This window comes from Lampris incognitus, chromosome 6 (genome assembly GCF_029633865.1).
Source record: "Lampris incognitus isolate fLamInc1 chromosome 6, fLamInc1.hap2, whole genome shotgun sequence".
NCBI lineage: Eukaryota > Metazoa > Chordata > Actinopteri > Lampriformes > Lampridae > Lampris > Lampris incognitus.
In genome coordinates this window covers 17,741,318-17,762,461 of record NC_079216.1, presented here as the reverse complement: position 1 = coordinate 17,762,461, position 21,144 = coordinate 17,741,318, and the positions used below count along the sequence as shown (strand labels likewise).

Here is a 21,144-nt window from a genome sequence, read left to right as displayed (position 1 = left end):
TATTGTAAAGTGACTTTGAGTGTTAGAAAAGTGCTAAATAAGTTTGATTTATTATTTATTTATTATTAAAAACAGGCTCCTGCTCATTTAGGTCCAGCTTCTACCCTGGTTAAAATGGACCTTGACACTGTCAGCATTGTAGCTGAACAGAGCTATGGGTTTACTGCATTGATGTAGACCTGAGATATACTCATCTCTCAGGGTCTTACTAGCAAGGATGGAAAGGGCAGGATGAGGACATAACGTTGTCACCACGAGAACTCGTGAGTAATATCTGCATTTGAGTGACAAAATTCAATCCCTGCTCTGTGTTAGCACCCTGCAGATGATGTGATCCTCAGTTCAACTAGACATGGAGGGGTTATGGATCACAGGGCGACACAGAGCAGTGGTTCTGGACTCAGGACCTCCAACATTGCTGGTTTCAATTTTACCAAGTAGTTAACTATGTCAGCTAGAAGAAGTGGGATAGTAAGAGAGATGAAGAAAGTAGACAGGAGTACAAGGAGATGCAGCGTAAAGCAAAGAGAGTGGTGGCAAAGGCAAAGGAAAAGGCGTATGGTGAATTGTATAACAGGTTAGACACTAAGGATTGAGAAAAGGACTTGTACCGATTGGCTAGACAGAGAGACCAAGCTGCAAAGGATGTGCAGCAAGTTAGGGCGATCAAGGATAGATATGGAAATGTGCTGACAAGCGAGGAGAGTGCTAAGAAGGTGGAAGGAATACTTTGAGGGGCTGATGAATGAAGAAAATGAGAGAGAGAGAAGGTTGGATGATGTAGCGATAGTGAATCAGGAAGTTCAGCGGATTAGCAAGGAGGAAGTGAGGGCAGCTATGAAGAGGATGAAGAGTGGAAAGGCAGTTGGTCCTGATGACATACCTGTGGAGGCATGGAGATGTTTAGGAGAGATGGCAGTGGAGTTTTTAACTAGATTGTTTAACACAATCCTGGAAAGTGAGAGGATGCCTGAGGAGTGGAGAAGAAGCATACTGGTACCGATTTTCAAGAACAAGGGCGATGTGCAGAACTGTAGCAACTACAGAGGTATAAAGTTGATCAGCCACAGCATGAAGATTTGGGAAAGAGTAATAGAAGCTAGGTTAAGAGGAGAGGTGATGATCAGCGAGTAGCAGTATGGCTTCATGCCACGAAAGAGCACCACAGATGCGATGTTTGCTTTGAGAATGTTGATTGAGAAGTATAGAGAAGGCCAGAAAGAGTTGCATTGTGTCTTTGTAGATTTAGAGAAAACCTATGACAGAGTGCCAGGAGAGGAGGTGTGGTATTGTATGAGGAAGTCAGGAGTTGCAGAGAAGTATGTAGGAGTGGTGCAGGATAGGTATGAGGGAAGTGTGACAATGGTGAGGTGTGCGGTTGGAATGACAGATGGGTTCAAGGTGGAGGTGGGATTACATCAAGGATCGGCTCTTAGCCCTTTCTTGTTTGCAATGGTGATGGACAGGTTGACGGACAAGATCAGGCAGGAGTCTCCATGGACGATGATGTTTGCGGATGACATTGTGATCTGTAGCGAGAGTAGGGTGCAGGTTGAGGAGAGCCTGGAGAGGTGGAGGTATGCACTGGAGAGAAGAGGAATGAAAGTCAGTAGGAGCAAGACGGAATACCTATGCGTGAATCAGAGGGAGGACATGGGAAAGGTCAGGATGCAAGGAGTGGAGGTGACAAAGGCATTTGAGTTTAAATACTTGGAGTCAAACGTCCAAAGTAACAGGGAGTGCAGTAGAGAGGTGAAAAAGAGAGTGCAGGCAGGGTGGAGTGGGTGGAGAAGTGTGTCAGGAGTGATTTGCGACAGAAGGGTACCAGCAAGAGTTAAAGGGAAAGTTTACAAGATGGTTGTGAGACCAGCTATGTTATATGGTTTGGAGACAGTGGCACTGACGAAAAGACAGGAGGCGGGGCTGGAGGTGGCAGAGTTGAAGATGCTAAGATTTTCACTGGGAGTAACGAAGAAGGACAGGGTTAGGAACGATTATATTAGAGGGACCGCTCAGGTTGGACGGTTTGGAGACAAAGCAAGAGAGGCAAGATTGAGATGGCTTGGACATGTGTGGAGGAGAGATGCTGAGTATATTGGGAGAAGGATGCTGAATATGGAGCTGCCAGGGAAGAGGAGAAGAGGAAGGCCAAAGAGGAGGTTTATGGATGTGGTGAGGGAAGACATGCAGGTGGCTGGTGTGACAGAGGAAGACGCAGAAGACAGGAAGAAATGGAAACGGATGATCCGCTGTGGCGACCCCTAACGGGAGCAGCCGAAAGTAGTAGTAGTTAACTATGTCAGCTATTTGACCAGCTCGAAATTCTCCTGATTACATGTCTGTCCTATCTGGCAGAATAGAAAACCAGTGGTACTATGGATCCCTGGCTCCCAGAGTTGAGAACCACTGACATAAGGAATACAGCATCCAGTTTCAATGGGGATTCAATGAGACTAAGGGCAAAGTGAAAAACATAACAAGTGAGAGAGTATCAATTAGACAATGCTTTGGTTTTAGCCCTCTTCATTGTGGCCATTCCCTCATTACCTTGACTATGAGGCTGGAAAAGAGGAGATTGGAGGAGTGGGAGATGTTGATAGTGGTGCCGTAGGCATTCTCTCCCCTGTTCTCTAGGCGTGCAAACACCACCACCCTCTTCCTGTTGGCCTCAACTACACACACTGAGGCCACTGATGGCCCCTGACGGTGGCAAATGGCCCAGCTGGCTCCTTCCCTTGTTCCACAGAAGCTCCTTTGGGGTGAGAGGAGAAATGGTTACAGCCAAGCAGCTGGTAATGTATTGTCACGGCCCGACTGTCTATTGCCAAGGTTAGGGGTTTGATTCCTACTGAGGAACAGTAGATCAAGGATAAAATAATCCATGATTGTTTGGTTTGTTGAGATGTGACAGGTTGAAGGTGTGACCCTCCTCAGAGCTGACCTTAATAGCAAATTTATAGACAAAAACTACACATAGATCAGCTGTCCATACTCTGTATGAGTTTGTGTGTGTGTGTGTGTGTGTGTGTGTGTGTGTGTGTGTGTGTGTGTGTGTGTGTGTGTGTGTGTGTGTGTGTGTGTGTGTGTGTGTGTGTGTGTGTGTGTACGTGCATGCATGTGCGTGTCACCTAATTTCCAGGAGGTCAGTGTGACCGTGAAGAATGAGGTCAGGAACACAGCTCTCTTCCTGTTCACATCCATTCCAGAAGGGAAGCTAAGGGAAGAGACAAGGGTCGTTTCAGTCTGAAATGTTACTGTAACTGTTAAGATATAAGGGTGCCTTCTCTTACACACATCCAGACCATTTCAGGTACTGTACATGTGAGGTGGGTGAGGTGCACTTAGCTGGCTATTTAAACTAATAAAAGCTTAAACTGTTAAGCTGCTAGTGATGCTAGCAATTTGTTTAATTGCTGGATTCAAAAAGTTATTAAAATAATTCAAAAGGAGGCAGGTGGGGGCCCTCCCATTGCTTGAAAATTGACCAATCACATCTTCCCTCTAAATGGGTGGGCTTTGTTGTCGCTAACTTTATGACAAGTTCCGCCCGCTGCAGGGGAACACCAATCACAAGCTAGCAGTGAAAAAAACAAATAAACTAGCTAGCTAGTATAGTTAGCCTGTTAGTTCACGATGGAAGCCGTAGTAGGGAGGACAACATTGCAGATTTATTATCCACTCCGTTTTCAAGATGAACTTTTAATGAAAAGTTGGCATGAATCGGCAAAGGAAGATGTACACCAGAGCTTAATTTGGTACTTTATTTAAAATCTGATAGGCAGTCATGCCAACTGATTTTATTCTGGCTGCCGCTGCCGCAAAGTTTTATTTGGATAAAACAGTCATTAAGCAGAATTACCAGTCAATCTGTAAATTTACGAACCCAGTGGTCACTGTGCACATTTAACGTAACATATATATCAAATAGGCCGCTGTGCCAATCTAATGACATTATTTATTAAAAATCCATGGGTCCATTAACAATCCCCTGTCTGTGGTTCTGAAGTGTCTGTCGCTACTGGTGTCTTGACTGTGTGTGCTGTCATGATGTGTTGACTTATGGGATATTTTGTTGGTTTTGTGTGGTAGGAGGGTGGTGGATCTCATGCAATTTGCACGTAGTTTTGCACCCCGACCCGTTGTCACCGTGATTATTTGCATCATTATTATATTATTATTATTTATTATTCATTATTTTATATTATTTAGCATTTTGCATTATTTTATTATTGCATTAGTTGATTATTATTATTTATTCTTTATTTTATGTATTATTTTGCATTATTTTATTATTGCATTATTATTTATTATTTTGATTATTTGATTATCATTATAAGGAGGATTTGCATTTTTCTTTAGAAATTAGCTAGGTTTTGTGTTGGTGCTAACTCTGTCTCTCTGCTGTTTGCTGGTTGCATTGCTTAGGCTGGACTAGTGTCTTCATTTTTGTTTCACAGCTGGAATAGTCATAGGTAACTTTTACAGCAGTATAGGAGAGGACATAGTAAAATAGGCTGGTAGTGTGCTTTTTTTTCCCAACGAAGGAAGAGGGTTCAGAGGGTCAAGGTTTAAGAGTCACAGTTTGCTACTGCAAATGGATATCTGTGGACTCACAACCAGCCATTTCAAACCTGCTTTGAATTTTTTCCTCCTGCTCATAAATTTAGCCTGTTTTGTTTTGTAGGCTAACATAAACGGTAGACTAATCACAGGGTCAAAGGTTAAACAGCTCTCACCTCTGTCCTCAGGGTGGTGGGCCAGTTCTCATCCAACACTGGACCCTCATCTGGGCTCTGCAGCCCCGTCTCTACGATGACAACTATGGGGCGCCCATAATCTGTCGTCTCCTGTCACAGCCAGAAACAATTTCTGTCAGATTTCCTGGAAAAAGGTTTGAGTGTTTTTTCTTTGTGTGTGTGTGTGTGTGTGTGTGTGTGTGTGTGTGTGTGTGTGTGTGTGTGTGTGTGTGTGTGTGTGTGTGTGTGTGTGTGTGTGTGTGTGTGTGTGTGTGTGTGTTTTAGAATTGGACAAAACCACGTTTTCAAAAGAACAGGTGGCCTGGTGGTTAGCAAAACCATTCTGTATTTAGAGGGTCAAAAATTAAGTTCCTGTCACAGCCAATCCTTCCCTGTTTAAGTGCTCTTGAGCCAAATGTTGAACCCCCTCCCTGCCCCTGGTGACCCAGGCTCAATCTCTGACCTGGACATAGAAGCTCAGACGTCGGCAGCGCTCCTCCCCAGGCCTCAAAGAAAAGCTCCTGACCTGCTGCCTGTCTGCTTCATCCAGAACTGCTCTTGGAGGAAACCGTCTCTCATCAAACACCAGATTATGCCACACAGCTGGAGACAAACGGCAGAGGGGGGTGGGGGGTGCAGTTAATAAAGTGTATTCTATTTGTTCATTAATTCCACAGTCAAGCAATGTCAGTGACACTTGTGCAGATGTTTCTGTCAACTAACTTGGCACCACAGTGCATACTGTCACATTTGGCACAATACAAAACGACACATGGAAAAGGGACAACAGGACCTCTAGTGGACTAAAATGGTACCGCAAGAAACACTGTTGCACCTTTCACATACCTTTCATGTGGCAACACTCATGGTGAAGGGGACAACAAGACCTCTTCAAGACTAACAAAGTACCACATAACATAAAAACAGAGTCCATTCAAATAAATGCGTTTAGGTCTTTGCAGTGTATTTGTGTAGTGCATCCATTTGTTTGTTTCCGAGTGTGCATGTACTTGTGCATGAATGTGTACCAGTGTGAGCACATTTATGAACACTACTGTCTGATGCAATCCAGATGGTTGGAGAGATGGAGTGGAGTGGAGAGAAAGAAGACCGAAAAATATGAGCTGAGGAGGGGGGAGGAAGGAGGGGGAAACTAACAGACTTTAAGGCTAACTGGGCTAAGTGACGCACTTTAAAGAGTCCCTCTGAGCCCTCTGGCTTAGCACGTTAGCAAGAAGCTTTCCACTAATGCAGGCCCGCACATCTGAACCCAATTACCCACAGACACGGCGATGGCTAAGAACTGAAACCTTCAGCCTCCGGAGTGCGCTGTGGAACACACCTCAGTCATTCAAGTACAGCTACAACAGCTTTTCACAGTAAACCTCTGATCCCTTCAGAAGTTCTAATCATCTTTTGGCAATGCCAGGATACCAGGCGAGCGCAGAATCACACACCCCCCCCCCATTCTCTTTGTAAACTGTACAAGGACCAGCGACTGTAGAATTTAATAACTATGAGATCAAAGAGAAACAGGCGTTTACTCTAATTAGCCATCAAATCCAACAGGCACGGCACTTCTATTGCATTTCTTGCACTGGCCGTATGCTTCCTCTCCCTGACTGTCACTTCCAATCAGAGCCGACTTACCCACTGCTCTCCTCCCAGAGCCCGTCTTGAAGTTCACACTCAGGCAGACTATCGCAGACATGCAGCTGACTTCTTTACCCCCGCGCCAGCAGTCCTTGTTGAAAACGTTGACCTTCTCAGGTTCAAAGGTCAGTTTGGCTTGAATACGCACCACACCACGAGACCTGAGGAAACATGTGAGAGTAAACACGGTGTGTTTGTGTGTGTGTTTGTGTGTGTGTGTTTGTGTGTGTGTTTGTGTGTGTGTCAGACAAACCAGATGATAGCTGCCGACCCCAGGGCTCCAACAGCCAGGTCTACCAACCCGTCTCTGTTAATGTCCAGAACACCATGGACACTACGACCAAAATACTGCAGACCTGCAGACAGACCTGCTGCAGAGATCCTCTATAGAGAGAGAGAGAGAGAGAGAGAGAGAGAGACAGTCAGGTCAGGCAGTCAGGCAGATGGACAGGGAGAAAGACAGATAAGCAGATGGACAGACAGGGGGACAGTGGGGGCAGCAGTAGCTCAGGAGTAATTTGAAGGCCGCTGGTTTGATCCAACAGCCCACCTTGTGTCAAACTCTACAAGAGCAAGACACCGAACCCCTGCTCCTGACGGGCAGGTTGGTTTCTTTCGTGGCTGCCTCTGCTGTGGGGATGTGTGAATGTGAAGCATGGCCTGTAAAGCTTTTTGAGTGCTCTGCTGAGAAGAAAAGTGCCATATAAATGTAGTCCATTTACCATTTATAGAGAGATGGAGAGTGAAATACAGATGGACAGAAGCAAGATAGAGATAGATGGGACAGCTGTAGAGCGAAGAGAGAAGTGTACAGACAGATGCGTGGGCAGGTAGATACAGAGTATGACAGTTAGTTTGATAGACAAAGACATCATTACACTGTCAGGAATCAGCAACACTCTAGTTGTCGTTTCCCCCAGCCCACAGCAGTGTAACACAAAGACAAAAACACATATCCAAAAACCACAAGAACTTTAAGAACACACATACTAACTAACACATATATATATCTAAACTAACACATATATCCAAACTAAACAACAACAACAAAAAAAGTCACTGCCCAAGGGAATGAACGCCAGCCAGGATGACTGTCGGAACTGCCGGTCTGCATGGGCTAGCAGTTAGCTTAGCCTGCCCCGCTTCCACGTCCTGTCAGACCGCCCTCAGTGTTACCTCCTCGGGCATAGCTCCAAGCAGGGCCGTGGTCCCTGGGCCCACAAGACGCAACAGACCAAGCTCTCCCAGCCGATCCAGCGCCAGCTCTCCCAGCCATCAAACGAAGACACAATTTAAACGCAGATGTGGACAAAGACACTGCATGGATGGTACTGGGAGAGGCCGCCACAAACGTGAATTAGTGTCCTAATATGTACTGTGTCACTATGTATATTAGTTGTGAATATGTATTCCATATCAGTGAGAATTATTCCTGGACATTGACTGGACTTGGACGTTAAACAGATTTGGTTTCTGATAAATAATCATCAATGTGTTGTTCACCTGTTTGTATTTGTGCTGGATGCTGTTGTTCGTGCCATGGAAGATGTAAATTGCCCCCTGGTGGTCATCCTCCAGTGGCGCGCCCACTACCAGCTCCCTGAAACCGTCCCCGTTCATATCAGGTATGTGGGCCAGAGCCGAGCCCAGACGAGCGTTCTCAGACCGCTCAGGCACTTCCAGCACTCCATCCAGAATGAAAGAGTTCTGCAGTAACAGAAAAGAGTTTAGTCTAGTCTCATGTAGTTTAGTCTAGTTTAGTGTTTGTTAGATAGTTTAAATTAATGTTAGGGAGTTTAGTTTAGTTTTTGTTTTTCCTCCTCCTCAATTGTATCCGGCCATTTACCCCACTCTTTCGAGCTGTTGCGGTTGCTGCTCCACCCCCTCTGCCGATCTGGGGAGGGCTGCAGACTACCACATGCCTCCTCCGATACATGTGGAGTCGCCAGCCGCTTCTTTTCACCTGACAGTGAGGAGTTTTGGCAGGGCGACATAGCAGGTGGGAGGATCACGCTATTCCCTCCCAGTCCCCCCTCACCCCTGAACAGTTGCCCTGACCAACCAGAGAGTCAATATCAAACGGCTTCAGCAAGACACTGAACACTAAGCCAGGAGAGATGGGTAAAACTAAGATAGGTAGGGCATCTTTTTTTCTCTGTCTCCAAACAAATATCTTAATTGTGGACATCCCAGCATGCACCTGACTCCCTGCTGCAACCCACGTCAGTGGGTCGTGATCCATGATTTGAAAACCACTGGACGATATCACTGAAGCTTGCCCTCTGTAAAGGCTAACAGGAGAGTTAGTTACCCTCTGTACAGCAAACCAGCAGGCAACGCCTTGGTCATAGGACCTTGCATTCACTAAATAGATTAGTTTAGCTTGTTTCGGATTTTCATTATCATTATTATTATTATTATTGTTAGGTCATTTAGTTTAGTTAACTTTAGTCAGGTTAAATTGAGTTGAGTTTTGCGGTAGCTAGGACGTTTAATGTAGATTTGTTTGGATTGACTTCACTTTAGCCTCTGTCTCCTCACCAGTGGTGTCACAGTATAGATGTAGACCTGGCCCTTCTCCCAGCCGCCGCTGTAGAACATGGGTGCCGCCACTAATAGGATGTCTGTACGTCCGTCTCCATCAACGTCCACAGAGGACAGCTCACTGCCAAAGTAGGACCCAATCTACAATAGAATAGAATGGAATAGAACAGAATAACCCAGTCCAGAAGGGAATGGAAATCTTTTCTTTATTGTATCATGGGGTACCTCCCCCCCCCCCACACACACACACGGTTAGGTCAGCTCTCAGGCAGAGCTACAGGACAGCAACCCCTTGAGCGGGTTTGGGATTCTGGGTCTTGCTGGAAAAATTGATGATCTTTATTCCAAACTGGTGCATCACTGGGAAAATAAGGCTTTTTATGATTGCTGACGTGCCCCCCCCCCCACCCACCCACCCAAAAAAGAAAAAAAAGCAACTGACAGTCCTGTCTCTCTTCCTATCTTTGGTAGAGGTGAATTTATATCGCTAATGTCTGTCTGTCTCTCCCTCTCTCTCTCTCTCGCTCGCTCGCTCTCCCTCTCTCTCTCTCTCTCTCTCTCTCTCTCTCTCTCTCTCTCTCTCTCTCTCTCTCTCTCTCTCTCTCTCTCTCTCTCTCTCTCTCTCTCTCTCTCTCTCTCTCTCTCTCTCTCTCTCTCTCTCTCTCTCTCTCTCTCTCTCTCTCTCTCCCCCTCTCTCTTGTTGTGTAAAGCAGCAGCCTGATCAGACCCAGTTCTGGTCCTTGTTTACTGGGAGCCTGTTGCCCATGGCAAAGTTTGGGTTAAGCCCATTCAGGAAGAAGCTCATGGCACATGGCCATCTGGACTGGTTAACTAGTCTAGACCATCAAGTAGACTCACATGTGTCACATGTGTGGCATGTATGCATGTTTACGATATGTAGTGCGCGCGTGCGTGCGTGCGTGTGTGTGTGTGTGTGTGTTATGTATAGTCCCAGCAGGGCGGACAGTGACGTTGGATGGGTGCAGGTCTGTGTATGTACCTGTTGTCCTAGTAAGGAGTGGAGGATGGTGAGGTTTCTGTTGTTCTTCAGGGTGAAGATGATGACCTTGCCGGTGTGGTTGAACCGCGGGGCTCCCGCTACATAGAGGTGCCTGCTCTTGGACAACACCACAGAATTCACAGCGTAACCTAGGAGACAGGAGATGTGCAAGAGGACACATTTAGGGGAAGGAACTCACCCCGTCTCTTCATCTCTCGAGCCTCTTTCAGACCAAAATTTTTAATTTCATAGTATATTGCCATTATTTGCACAACACACAGTTACTATTTTGCCGCTGCTCTTGCATTCGCCCCACCCTGGGGTCACACATGCCACTGTAGAATAGCTAGGAACATTCTGGTGGCAAGGACAAGACGCCATTGTAGAACATGTTTTTATTGTTAGCGTATTTTTACATAATGAAGTCAAACAATGGATTTCAGTTTGATCTGAAAGGGGTGTCTGTCTTTCTTTATTACCTAACGACATGGCAGACAATGTATTCCATGTTCTCTATCCATCTCTATCTGGCTGTTTTTTCTGTCTTACTCTATCATTCATTCATCCATCCATCCATTATCCAAACCGCTTATCCTGCTCTCAGGGTCGCGGGATGCTGGAGCCTATCCCAGCAGTCACTGGGTGGCAGGCGAGGAGACACCCTGGACAGACTGCCAGGCCATCACAGCCCCCCCCCACACACACACACACCCACACATTCACACCTAGGGACAATTTAGTACGGCCGATTCATCTGACCTGCATGTCTTTGGACTGTGGGAGGAAACTGGAGCACCCAGAGGAAACCCATGCAGACACGGGGGGAACATGCAAACTCCACACAGAGGACGACCTGGGATGACCCCCAAGGTTGGACTACGCCAGGGCTGGAACCCAGGACCTTCTTGCTGTGAGGCGACCATGCTAACCACTGCATCACCATGCCGCCTCTATCATTCACATCTTTTCCTGTGTTGCACATTTTGACTCTTCCACTGTCTCTCTGTCTTTATTGTATTCGTCGTTATTTGTCTTACAGATACACACTGAACAAACACAGATATACATGCATGCGGGGAGTGATGGCTGAAGAAATGTTGCCTCTGCATTTTCCCATCCTCACTGTCCTTCCTCCGGGGGCAGCCCTTTCCTTCAGCGCCCAGGGATCAGTTCCAGGTTGATATTCATGGTGTGGTCAGGGACAGCACAGGAGAGCATTCTGCATGTTTTTTTTATTTGGGTTCTTTTTTTTATGTTGGAGGAAACCCATGTGAGCACATGCAAACTCCACACAGAAAGGCCCCTAATTGGGAGATATCCCATCTGAGCATAGGCAGAACATGCAGAGTACACACAGACAGCTGCTGCACACGGACAGGCAAACTCCCCCAGTCCCAACACCGCCCTAGGTGGGAATCGAACCCAGGACCTTCTTGTTGTGAGGCAGCAGGGCAAGCAGTGTGCCATGGTGGTGGTGCTCTGTGCTCATAGTTCACTGTCTTCATATATCTATCTGCCACTTCATTCATCCATCCATTATCCAAACCGCCTATCCTGCTCTCAGGGTCGTGGGATGCTGGACCCTATCCCAGCAGTCATTGGGTGGCAGGTGGGGAGACACCCTGGACAGGCTGCCAGGCCATCACAGGGCCCACACACACACACACACACACACACACACACACACACACACACACACACACACACACATTCACACCTAGGGACAATTTAGTATGGCCGATCACCTGACCTACATGTCTTTGGACTGTGGGAGGAAACCAGAGCACCCAGAGGAGACCCACACAGACACGGGGAGAACATGCAAACTCCACACAGAGGACGACCTGGGACGACCCCCAAGGTTGAATTACCCCCATTCATTCATCCATTTATCCATTTATATATATATATATATATATATATATATATATATATATATATATATATATATATATATATATGGATATGTATCTTTTACCCAGGTAGGCCCCGTGGTTCTTCAGCTCCTCTGGAAACTCTTCCTTGTAGGAGGATTTTGGCGGGACCACACTCCCATGGCGTGTCTCTTTCAGCACTGCCCCGTTCCAGTCATAGGCCCCGACAGCCCCCAGAAGAACACCATCCTGAAACAAGTTAAACATCTCATGTGGCAAGAAGTGACTTCTCTTCATAAAAACACTTCGCATTAGCCCCCCTGCCCCAAGAACACATTCACTTTTTTATTCTCTGCCTCAGTTGTGATCTGAGATCAAACTCAGCATGGCAAGTACAAGGAAACGTATTTCATTATTTAATTAATTAATCAACCAATTAATTGACCGATTAATTAGTTCCAATTAATTAAATTAATAAATACATTAAACAAATAATAATAAACCATACATAAATTAAATTAAATAATTTAATTAATTAATCAGAATGTACTGTTCGAGTATAATTTTTCATTTGGGGTCTTTAATGAATCCAGTAGTAGAACAGACTCTGGCCAGCCACAGTTGCCGACACAAGGCGCCATTATTTTGCATTCAGCCTGCAAAGATGCGTGCTGACATATAGTCACAAGTGTCTCTTCATGCAACCGTAAGGGTTGTGTGATCACGTGTGTGTGCGCACACACTTATACTGCCACACGTAAGTTATTCAATGTTGAGTGACATAATGCTACGCTAAACTTAGGACCTCGGTGGATGACAGAGTTGTTGGCGATGGGTGGGCCATTAAGCTGCCTTCATGGAAACCTTTCACTATGACTTGTCAGACTACCTGGCAGTGGCTCATGAGAGTCACGTGTCCTCTCCGTCCGCAAGTCTTCATACTGCAGAGTCCTGCGCTACGGCTGGACTAACTATGACCACGACTATGCTGAACTATAGATATCAGGAATCTATTTTTCTTACTGCAACATTTTGTCATTTGAGTTTAATTTAGTACTTTTTTAGAGATGCAATTACTGTGGCCACTTTTCAGAATCTCAAACATTCCCACCACTTTGACTCTGACCACATGTTAACCTTTCATCCCAGAAAATAAAGAGAAGGAAACTTTGGTGTTCAGGAAATGTGTGCGAGTGAGTGTGTGTGTGCATTTCTTTGATTGTGTGCCTGTGTGAGGCAGAGTGAGATTGTTCAGTTGGCTGGTTGTGTGTGTATGTGGCTGTTTGTGTGTGTGTGTGTGTGTGTGTGTGTGTGTGTGTGTGTGTGTGTGTGTGTGTGTGTGTGTGTGTGTGTGTGTGTGTGTGTGTGTGTGTGTGTGTGTGTGTGTGTGTGTGTGTGTGTGTGATGGAAAGACAGTTTCGCTGGCCAGTGGCAGTTTCAGAAAAACCATCTGTTCTGTTACACAAAGTTTCCATACCGCCATTTTCCTCACCTCGTTCATGGAATTCAATGTCAAATATGAATGTTGTTTTTTTTTGTCCTTGGGAATGGAACAATAATATTTCTGTGGTGCTACCATTTCTCAGCACCATCTCTCTACAATGGCTGAAGACAACAGTCATTTTGCAAGACAGAAAAAGCATTGCTCGCTAGGGTTCGTCTATTGCCTTAACACTGCCAGAGCTCATTCAAGACCAAAAATCTTGATAGTAAATATAAACCCCCCCCCAGGTAATCAATTCATTCACAACTTGTGTGTGTGTGTGTGTGTGTGTGTGTGAGAGAGAGACAGAGAGTGAGAGTGAGAGAGACAGAGAGAGAGTGAGAGTGAGAGTGAGAGTGAGAGAGACAGAGAGTGAGAGTGAGAGAGAATGACAGAGAGAGAGAGACAGAGAGCGTGAGAGAGCGACATAGAGAGAGAGAGAGTGAGAGAGAGAGAGACACTTCCTGCTACAATGTAGAACATACGAAGACTTAAAAACAAAATTCTTCACAAAAATTAAATGTAAATTCCAAGACTTGGACACACTCTCTGACCAGAGCAAAATGCAACATGTATCCGGGAAAACAGTGTCAGAGCCATAGATGCAGCGAGATCTGTCAGGTCTTGTCACAGCCCGAGACAAGCAGCACAACCCATGCCCCACCTTTTAATCTACTTCTGTTTCTCTATTGTTACGGCTGTTTTATTGTTTCTTTATTGATCGTTACAATGTTGTGTTGATGTTCATTATTAGTGTTATTGTGTACCGTTCAAACTGTATTTTTGATGCTTTGGCAACATTGTTGTAAAACTTTCATGCCAATAAAGCCCTTTGAATTGAATTGACATAGAGAGCGTGAGAGAGAGAGAGAGAGAGAGAGAGAGAGAGAGAGAGAGAGAGAGATGATGATGTCGCTGTTGAGTTGCACTTATTTTACACACTTTGATAGTTGTAACAAGTCAACAGAGAGGTCATTTCCGCATGCAAATAAACTCCTCTCCTCTTCTCTTCTCCTCTCCTTAAAGGTAAAGTGTTCACCCTGCTTAGTTCTCCTGATGCCTCCTGTGCAAATATTACTGAAGTACGAGCTAATGCCCTAGTCGGAAACAAACTATCAAACAGCTGCCCACAAAGGACAGATGGAAATACGCTCTTGAACACCAAAGAAAAGATGGTTTATCATGCCCAAGCCTCTCACCCGAACTATTCTAATGAAGCCTAAGAAACACCCAATTCATCACAGAACCGGCCTTCTAGACCTGGCAGCCGTCACAAAGATATTATGAGTGAGACATTTGTCTGGGAGCTGCTGTTTTGACCTCTGACCTTGTAATATGCTCATTACAAATTCCTTTAAATAGAAGTATCCACTAAAGGACAAGCGTGTAAAAGTGAGTGTCTCACCTGTACTATGTGGGAGGAGAAGCCAGCCTGGGCCATCTGCAGACCAAACTCTCGCCCCTGGCTCTTGGTTCCTGAACAGAACAAAGAGAACAGCTGGGTTTCACAAATGCAGTTAAATGTGAATAAGCCTTATAGCATCACTGTTTTCTTCTAAATAGTTCTAAAAGAAACAAGTCATGTTGTCCTTTGTCGAGTATTATATAGTACATTATAGTTTTCTTTAGATCATCAAACTGGCATCAGGTAACTTTTCAATTTCAGCAATGCCCCCCCCCCTTTTCTCCTCAATTGTACCCGTCCAATTGCCCCACTCTTCCGAGCCGTCTCGGTCGCTGCTCCACCCCCTCTGCTGATCTGGGGAGTGCTGCAGATTACAATACATGTGGATTCACCAGCCGCTTCTTTTCACCTGACAATGAGGAGTTTCGCCAGGGGGACGTAGCACATGGGAGGATCACGCTATTCCCCCCAATTCCCCCTCCCGCCCCCGAACAGGTGCCCCAACCGACCAGAGGAGGTGCTAGTGCAGTGACCAGGACACATCTGGCTTCCCTCCCGCAGACATGGCCAATTGTGTCTGTAGGGATGCTCGACCAAGCCGAAGGTAACAAGGGGATTCGAACCAGCGATCACCATCTTGGTAGGCAACGGAATAGACCACTACACTACCTGGACACCCCAGCAACAACTTTTACATCACTATCACAAAGACAACTGAGGGGTTTTTTTTCTTCCTCATAGCATAGCAACAAGATGCATTTATTTACAAGCTATAGGTCAAAACCCTATTGTACAAGAAGAGGAGCCATGTTGACAAATGAAGTACAGTAAACTTGGTATAATTTCATATGTGCCATCAAGCAACCCCTATATTAATCAGGGAGTTTTGTGCCAAGCTGCTTATAGGGAATTCCTCAGAACAGAGATTGAGTCATTCCCCCATAGCCATCACATTATGCAAACAAATTTGATTGTGTATTAATGTATGAATACTGAATATTTGAATTCCAAGGAGAGCTGGGCCATGTGTAAGGTTAATGGCCACAGCTCCTCAACCATACCTTCTAGAGAGAAGATTCTCTCTCCCAGGGCATCCACAATGTCCTTCAGAGCAGACTCATCTGTCACATTGAAGAAGTGATTCTCATCAGGGTCGCTAGCTATGAATTTGATCTCCTTTAAGAAGTCCTCAGGGTTAATGTTACGGCGGTTATAGTAGCCCAGGACCTGGAGACAAAGCAACAAGAAACTAAGCAGAGCCGAGCATATGAGACTATAAAGTCTGTTTACCTTTTTTTAGAAACATCTAAGAAAGAGAAAGAAAGCGAGCACAAGGGCAGTCTGCAGGAATTCAGAGTAGTTGTCGGACTGTCAGAACAAGAAGATGTCAGTGGACGGGTTATGGAAACTGCAGTCAGCGCAACAATGGAAATTAGCACAGTAATCCATGTTTCTTGAGTGAATATGGAAAGAGCTACGGACTCACAGCAATGGCGTACATGGTGATGTTATCTCTCTTGCTGTCACCCACGGCCTGAAACAGGTCTGGGTTGTCATGAGATTCTCCATCTGTGATCACAATCATCACCTTCTTTGCATCTTTGCGACCTCCTCTTTTGAATGCCTCTGATCTGGGGGGCAAAACTTGATTAGCTGATCGACTCTGTCCCACCAGAAAACAGTATCATTCACAAAATGTGACACCTATACTTTTTCTGACGAAAAAAGTGTTGTAATCCTTTAGCATTTTTAGAAAAAAGGAAAGGAAATACGGGGGGGGGGGTAGTACCAGGGGTGGAAGGTTCAGGTATTCAACCAACTCTTGGCACTGAAGTCACCTTTTCCCTAAACTGACACCAATGTAAGTTAATTGGAGGACTACCAAGCCACTTAAACATCTTAACTGCTTAGGTTGTTTTTCGGCAAGAGAAGCTATCCCCTCAATAAAGCAAACAGTAGTCAGCAATCAGATGTGGATCGTAAGCGAGTCATGTGGGTCAAAAACTTAGGCCAACATTTTGGAAGGCTGATGAGATTGGAGATGTTAATTTCTGATAGCATGAGTGAGATTTTCTTCTTAAAATACCGTGCCACGTTGATGCCTAATGCTGTACGTGTTTCCTCTCCTCCCCTCTGGTGGATTTCCCTGGCTGCACCCACCACCTCTTCCACTGAGTGGAAGTCTTTCAGGGCAAACTCGTGGACCACCCTGGAGCCATACTGAACTACTCCCACCTGAGAAAACAGTCATCATGAGATCCATATTCATTTGTCCCCACTTAATTTACTAACAGATGCCACTGAAACCATACAAGAAATAGGAAACTAAAATGGATTGCTTAACCTTTTTTTTTTGCTCTAGGGAAGGTTTTGCTGTGCACCATGGTCTCTACCAGCACTGTCGTGCTTCACATTCATACACTTCCACACTGAGCAGCTCTATACCGCTTGCTGACCAGCCATCTTGTGTAACAGCAGTCTTCTACTCTTAGTCACTGGGAGCTGCCTAGTACAACCACTGTCTCCTGCTCAAATTGACCAGAAGCATACTATAACCACAGTTGTATTGGTATAACCACAGTCTCCTACTCCTATTCCAGTAAGTAGATGCGCTGGGGAGTGTTGAGTTTTCATGGTCACTCACATGTCAAGTGAGTTTCATGACCTTTATAAATTTTTTAAAACCCAGTCAATTTAAAAGATCAACATTCTTTTTTTCAGACCTTGAAAAACTTTGAGATTTTGGGTAGAAGACAGGCTTTATCTGAGAAAAATGAACCAACCTGAGTCTGACCTGGGCCGATATAGAACTTGTGTAGAATATTGATGAGGAACTCTTGAACTTCATACCATGGGTAGATAGAGTTAGAGCCATCAAGAACTATCACTATGTCCATGAAGGTTTCACATCCTGGGCAGAACAAATAATACCAGTTACTTAGGTCAAGATAAACTAGATAGATTAGGTTCGGTTAGACAGACAGACAGATATCTAGATAGATAGATAGATCTATTGATTACTCTGCAGGGCTGGAGCAATGGTATAGGAGGACTTGAAATTTCGGCTGACTCTGGAGCAGATCCCTGTACTGTAGAAGGAGCTGCCACATTCATGAGACCAGAGAGGGCCACAGGCCTGAAGACAGAGAGACACATTCTTGTGATGGTTGTTTCTTAATTCCCTAGTTTCATTATACTCAGGAAAAGAATTTCAAAGGAATTGTGATACTTTTCAGATGTAATTTTCTTGTATTAACATAGTGGTAAAACCGACGAGAACAGATTTATTACAGGAGACTAACTGAAGAGGAAGTCAGGGAGGATTACCTTCTATTCAAATCTTTCTCTGTAACATTCATATCTTCATACCCACAGAAAAATCCCTACATGAAGTTTCATTTCCAAAATGATACATATTCACTTTGGCGGAAAAATATTTTCAAAATGAACCACATATTTCTAATAAAATATAGTGTTGAGGATTCCGTCAGAAAATGTTTTGTCACCAATGACTTTAGCCCCTTGGATTAAATTGTACAACATTTTTTTGGGGGGGGGGGTTCTGTGAATCAGTTAGTGAGAGTAAGCACACTTGCATACTTCATTAGCAACAGCATCACATTTTGATGTTATGTTTTTTGTTTTTTTTTGTGTTGCACATATTTATTCATTGAGCTCTTAGCTCAGTTACACAACTCTGGGTTGGTAGAACGAGTTGACAACCATTCTTTTGAGACTAGTTGTCAGTGACTGCCAAGGTTTTGTGTCAGTAGATATCACAGAACAACTCTTACTGTAATGAGCTTCTTTATGGGACAGGACATTTTGTCTTTAGGGTTACCGTCTATCTGATTTACATCAAAGCTTCTGTAAGGTCACGCATTGTCTGACTCACCACAAAGCTGTTGTCTTTAGGGTTGGAGGCCAGAGTCATTCCCAACCTCATCTTGTCCTTCCGTTCAGACACGTTATCAAGGGAAACCTTCCCTGGAAAAAAACAAAAAACAGATGTAGCTAAAGTTGATTGTATATGGTGGTGATGCAATTCACTTAAAGCCAGACACTGAGAATTACAGTGAAACTCTGGCAGCTTCATTGTCATGTCCTACCCACTGAGCTCTACAGGAGCACTAATTACACTAATTAGCACAAACACTTAACAGATAAATGTCAACAGAATCAACCCAGTGACATTCACCATGCAAACCCAAATTTAATTGCAACATCACCTATAACAGTAATGCGGCTGCCTTTGCAAGCTGATTTCCATCCTCTTAACACAACACAGCTCTTCTCTTGTTCTCTTTTTTTATTTCTCCCTTTTTCTCCCCAGTTGTATCCGGTCAATTACCCCACTCTTCCGAGCCGTCCCGTTCGCTGCTCCACCCCCTCTGCCAATCCGGGAAGGGCTGCGGACTACCACATGCCTCCTCGGCTACATGTTGAGTCACCAACCGCTTCTTTTCACCTGACAGTGGGGAGTTTCGCCAGGGGGACGTAGCGCGTGGGAGGATAACGCTATTCCCCCCAGTTCCCCCTCCCCCCCGAACAGGCGGCCCGACTGATCAGAGGAGGCGCTAGTGCAGCGACCAGGACACATACCCACATCCGGCTTCCCACCCGCAGACATGGCCAATTGTGACTGTAGGGATGCCCAACCGCTGGAGGTAAAACACGGGGATTCGAACCGGTGATCCCCGTGTTGGTAGGCAACGGAAGAGACCGCAACACTACCCGGACGCCCAGATCTTCTGTAGTTCTGTTTTACAAGGCCAGAATACACCAGTCTGCTCTGAACAGCGTAGCTTTTGAACTTAATACAGTAAAAGATGAGGCTTGCAGCTTACCCAGGTTGAGTCTGGAGCAGTTGGTAGTGTCTCTGGTGTCTAGAGGACATTTGTACACATCACCTGTCTGCTGGTCACCAGTGGACTCAAACGGAGCTCCAACCAGCAGCCTGAATGAGAGAAACATGACATGCAGTACGACTTTTTTTTCAAGAGGGAGGTCTTACCAGTAAATCTGACAAAGACCAGCTTCAGGGAGGAGAGGAGAAGCACCTGGTAGAGTGAGGGAAAGAGGAAAAAAAAGCAACATTCTTCACCTTTATTTCCCCATACTAATTCATCATCTACAATCATTCTACCCCTCTTTTCCTGTCATTTCTCCACCCATCAACACTTTATCGCTCTCCTTGTCGCGTCTCTATTATCTTTGATCATCCTATCTCTCTCGCTGTCGCTTAGCTCATCATAATAGTAGATGAGCTTACTACACCGTTGGTCTTCGTGCCAGGGACGGGACGGACCAGATGTGGAGCTGATGTTTTGCAACAATTATGCTTAAATTACAGAGGAACACACATACTGAAAGAGTTTTCCTGTGTGTTCCTCAACAGTATCAATGATGTTGTAATCAAGCTGACAAAGGGGGAGAAGTCCAGTTGAGGCGACCAGGTAGAATTGATATGAGTGGGTCATTAGATTTTTTTTCTGAAGGTCACAAAACATTGATGATATCAAAAATCATCTCAAATTGTGTGCAAAAGTATTGGTATTGTAAAGAAAAACGCTGCTCCAACCCCTCCGCCGATCCAGGGAGGGCTGCAGACTACCACATGCCTCCTCTGATACATGTAGAATCACCAGCTGCTTCATTTCACCTGACAGTGAGGAGTTTCACCAGGGGGATGGAGTGTGTGGGAGGATCATGCTATTCCCTCCAGTTCCCCCTCCCCTCCGAACAGGCGTCCCGACCGACCAGAGGATGCGCTAGCGCGGCAACCAGGACACATGCCCAGACATGGCCAATTGTGTCTGTAGGGACACCTGACCAAGCCGAAGGTAACACGGGGATTCGATCTGGCGATACCCATGTTAGTAGGCAACAGAATAGACTGCTATGCTACCCAGATGCCCCTGATTCTGATACTTTGTCTGCAATTTTCTCCCTTTTGTAGATGCAAGGCTGGATTACTGACTACATAAAGTGGGCAACTGCTCCGGGGAACTGGATCCCCAAGGGGCCGCAAAGGCCCCAGGTTCTTTATTTATCTGTTGGTTTGTGTTAATTTGATTAAATTAAATTTTGTTTAGGAATATGCACCATTTTAAGCACAAAATAATCTGAAATGATATCAGGGCTCTGCATTATTATGTAATCCTGAGGCCCTGTCTTGTAGTGTTAAAATCTGGTCTTGGAAGTTGGTTTTTGCACTTGAATATTTTGAATGACAAATGGTGGCCCATTTATTCCAACTTTGACTGAATTACTCTGTTACCTCTGCAAAAAATATCCTTCTACCATGTCTAGTCTGCTGTGCACCTCAATGAGACAGGGTACAGAGAGTGGACAATCAGGCGGGCTGGTAGGGACCCACAGTACATTTTTGTCCCGGGGCTCCCAAGCAGGTTGCTTTGACCATACATATAGCTTCAGTCTTGGCCTTT

The 21,144-nt window shown here is 45.2% G+C and overlaps 1 protein-coding gene across 1 annotated transcript in view; it reads right to left on the bottom strand.

Annotated features, from left to right (window-relative positions):
* Positions 1–21,144, bottom strand: part of itga11b (integrin, alpha 11b) — a 54,872-nt gene that overhangs the window by 14,147 nt on the left and 19,581 nt on the right. Inside the window, exons 4-21 of the mRNA XM_056281521.1 lie at positions 19,543–19,652; positions 18,591–18,682; positions 17,717–17,831; positions 17,479–17,606; positions 16,782–16,930; positions 16,182–16,326; positions 15,757–15,922; positions 14,696–14,766; positions 11,912–12,056; positions 9,934–10,082; positions 8,931–9,074; positions 7,893–8,096; positions 6,643–6,773; positions 6,387–6,550; positions 5,200–5,339; positions 4,737–4,847; positions 3,129–3,214; positions 2,548–2,752 (exon numbers count right to left, since the gene is read on the bottom strand). Coding sequence (XP_056137496.1) covers positions 2,548–2,752; positions 3,129–3,214; positions 4,737–4,847; positions 5,200–5,339; positions 6,387–6,550; positions 6,643–6,773; positions 7,893–8,096; positions 8,931–9,074; positions 9,934–10,082; positions 11,912–12,056; positions 14,696–14,766; positions 15,757–15,922; positions 16,182–16,326; positions 16,782–16,930; positions 17,479–17,606; positions 17,717–17,831; positions 18,591–18,682; positions 19,543–19,652 — 2,455 coding nt within the window. The remainder of the gene's footprint in view (positions 1–2,547; positions 2,753–3,128; positions 3,215–4,736; positions 4,848–5,199; positions 5,340–6,386; positions 6,551–6,642; positions 6,774–7,892; positions 8,097–8,930; positions 9,075–9,933; positions 10,083–11,911; positions 12,057–14,695; positions 14,767–15,756; positions 15,923–16,181; positions 16,327–16,781; positions 16,931–17,478; positions 17,607–17,716; positions 17,832–18,590; positions 18,683–19,542; positions 19,653–21,144) is intronic.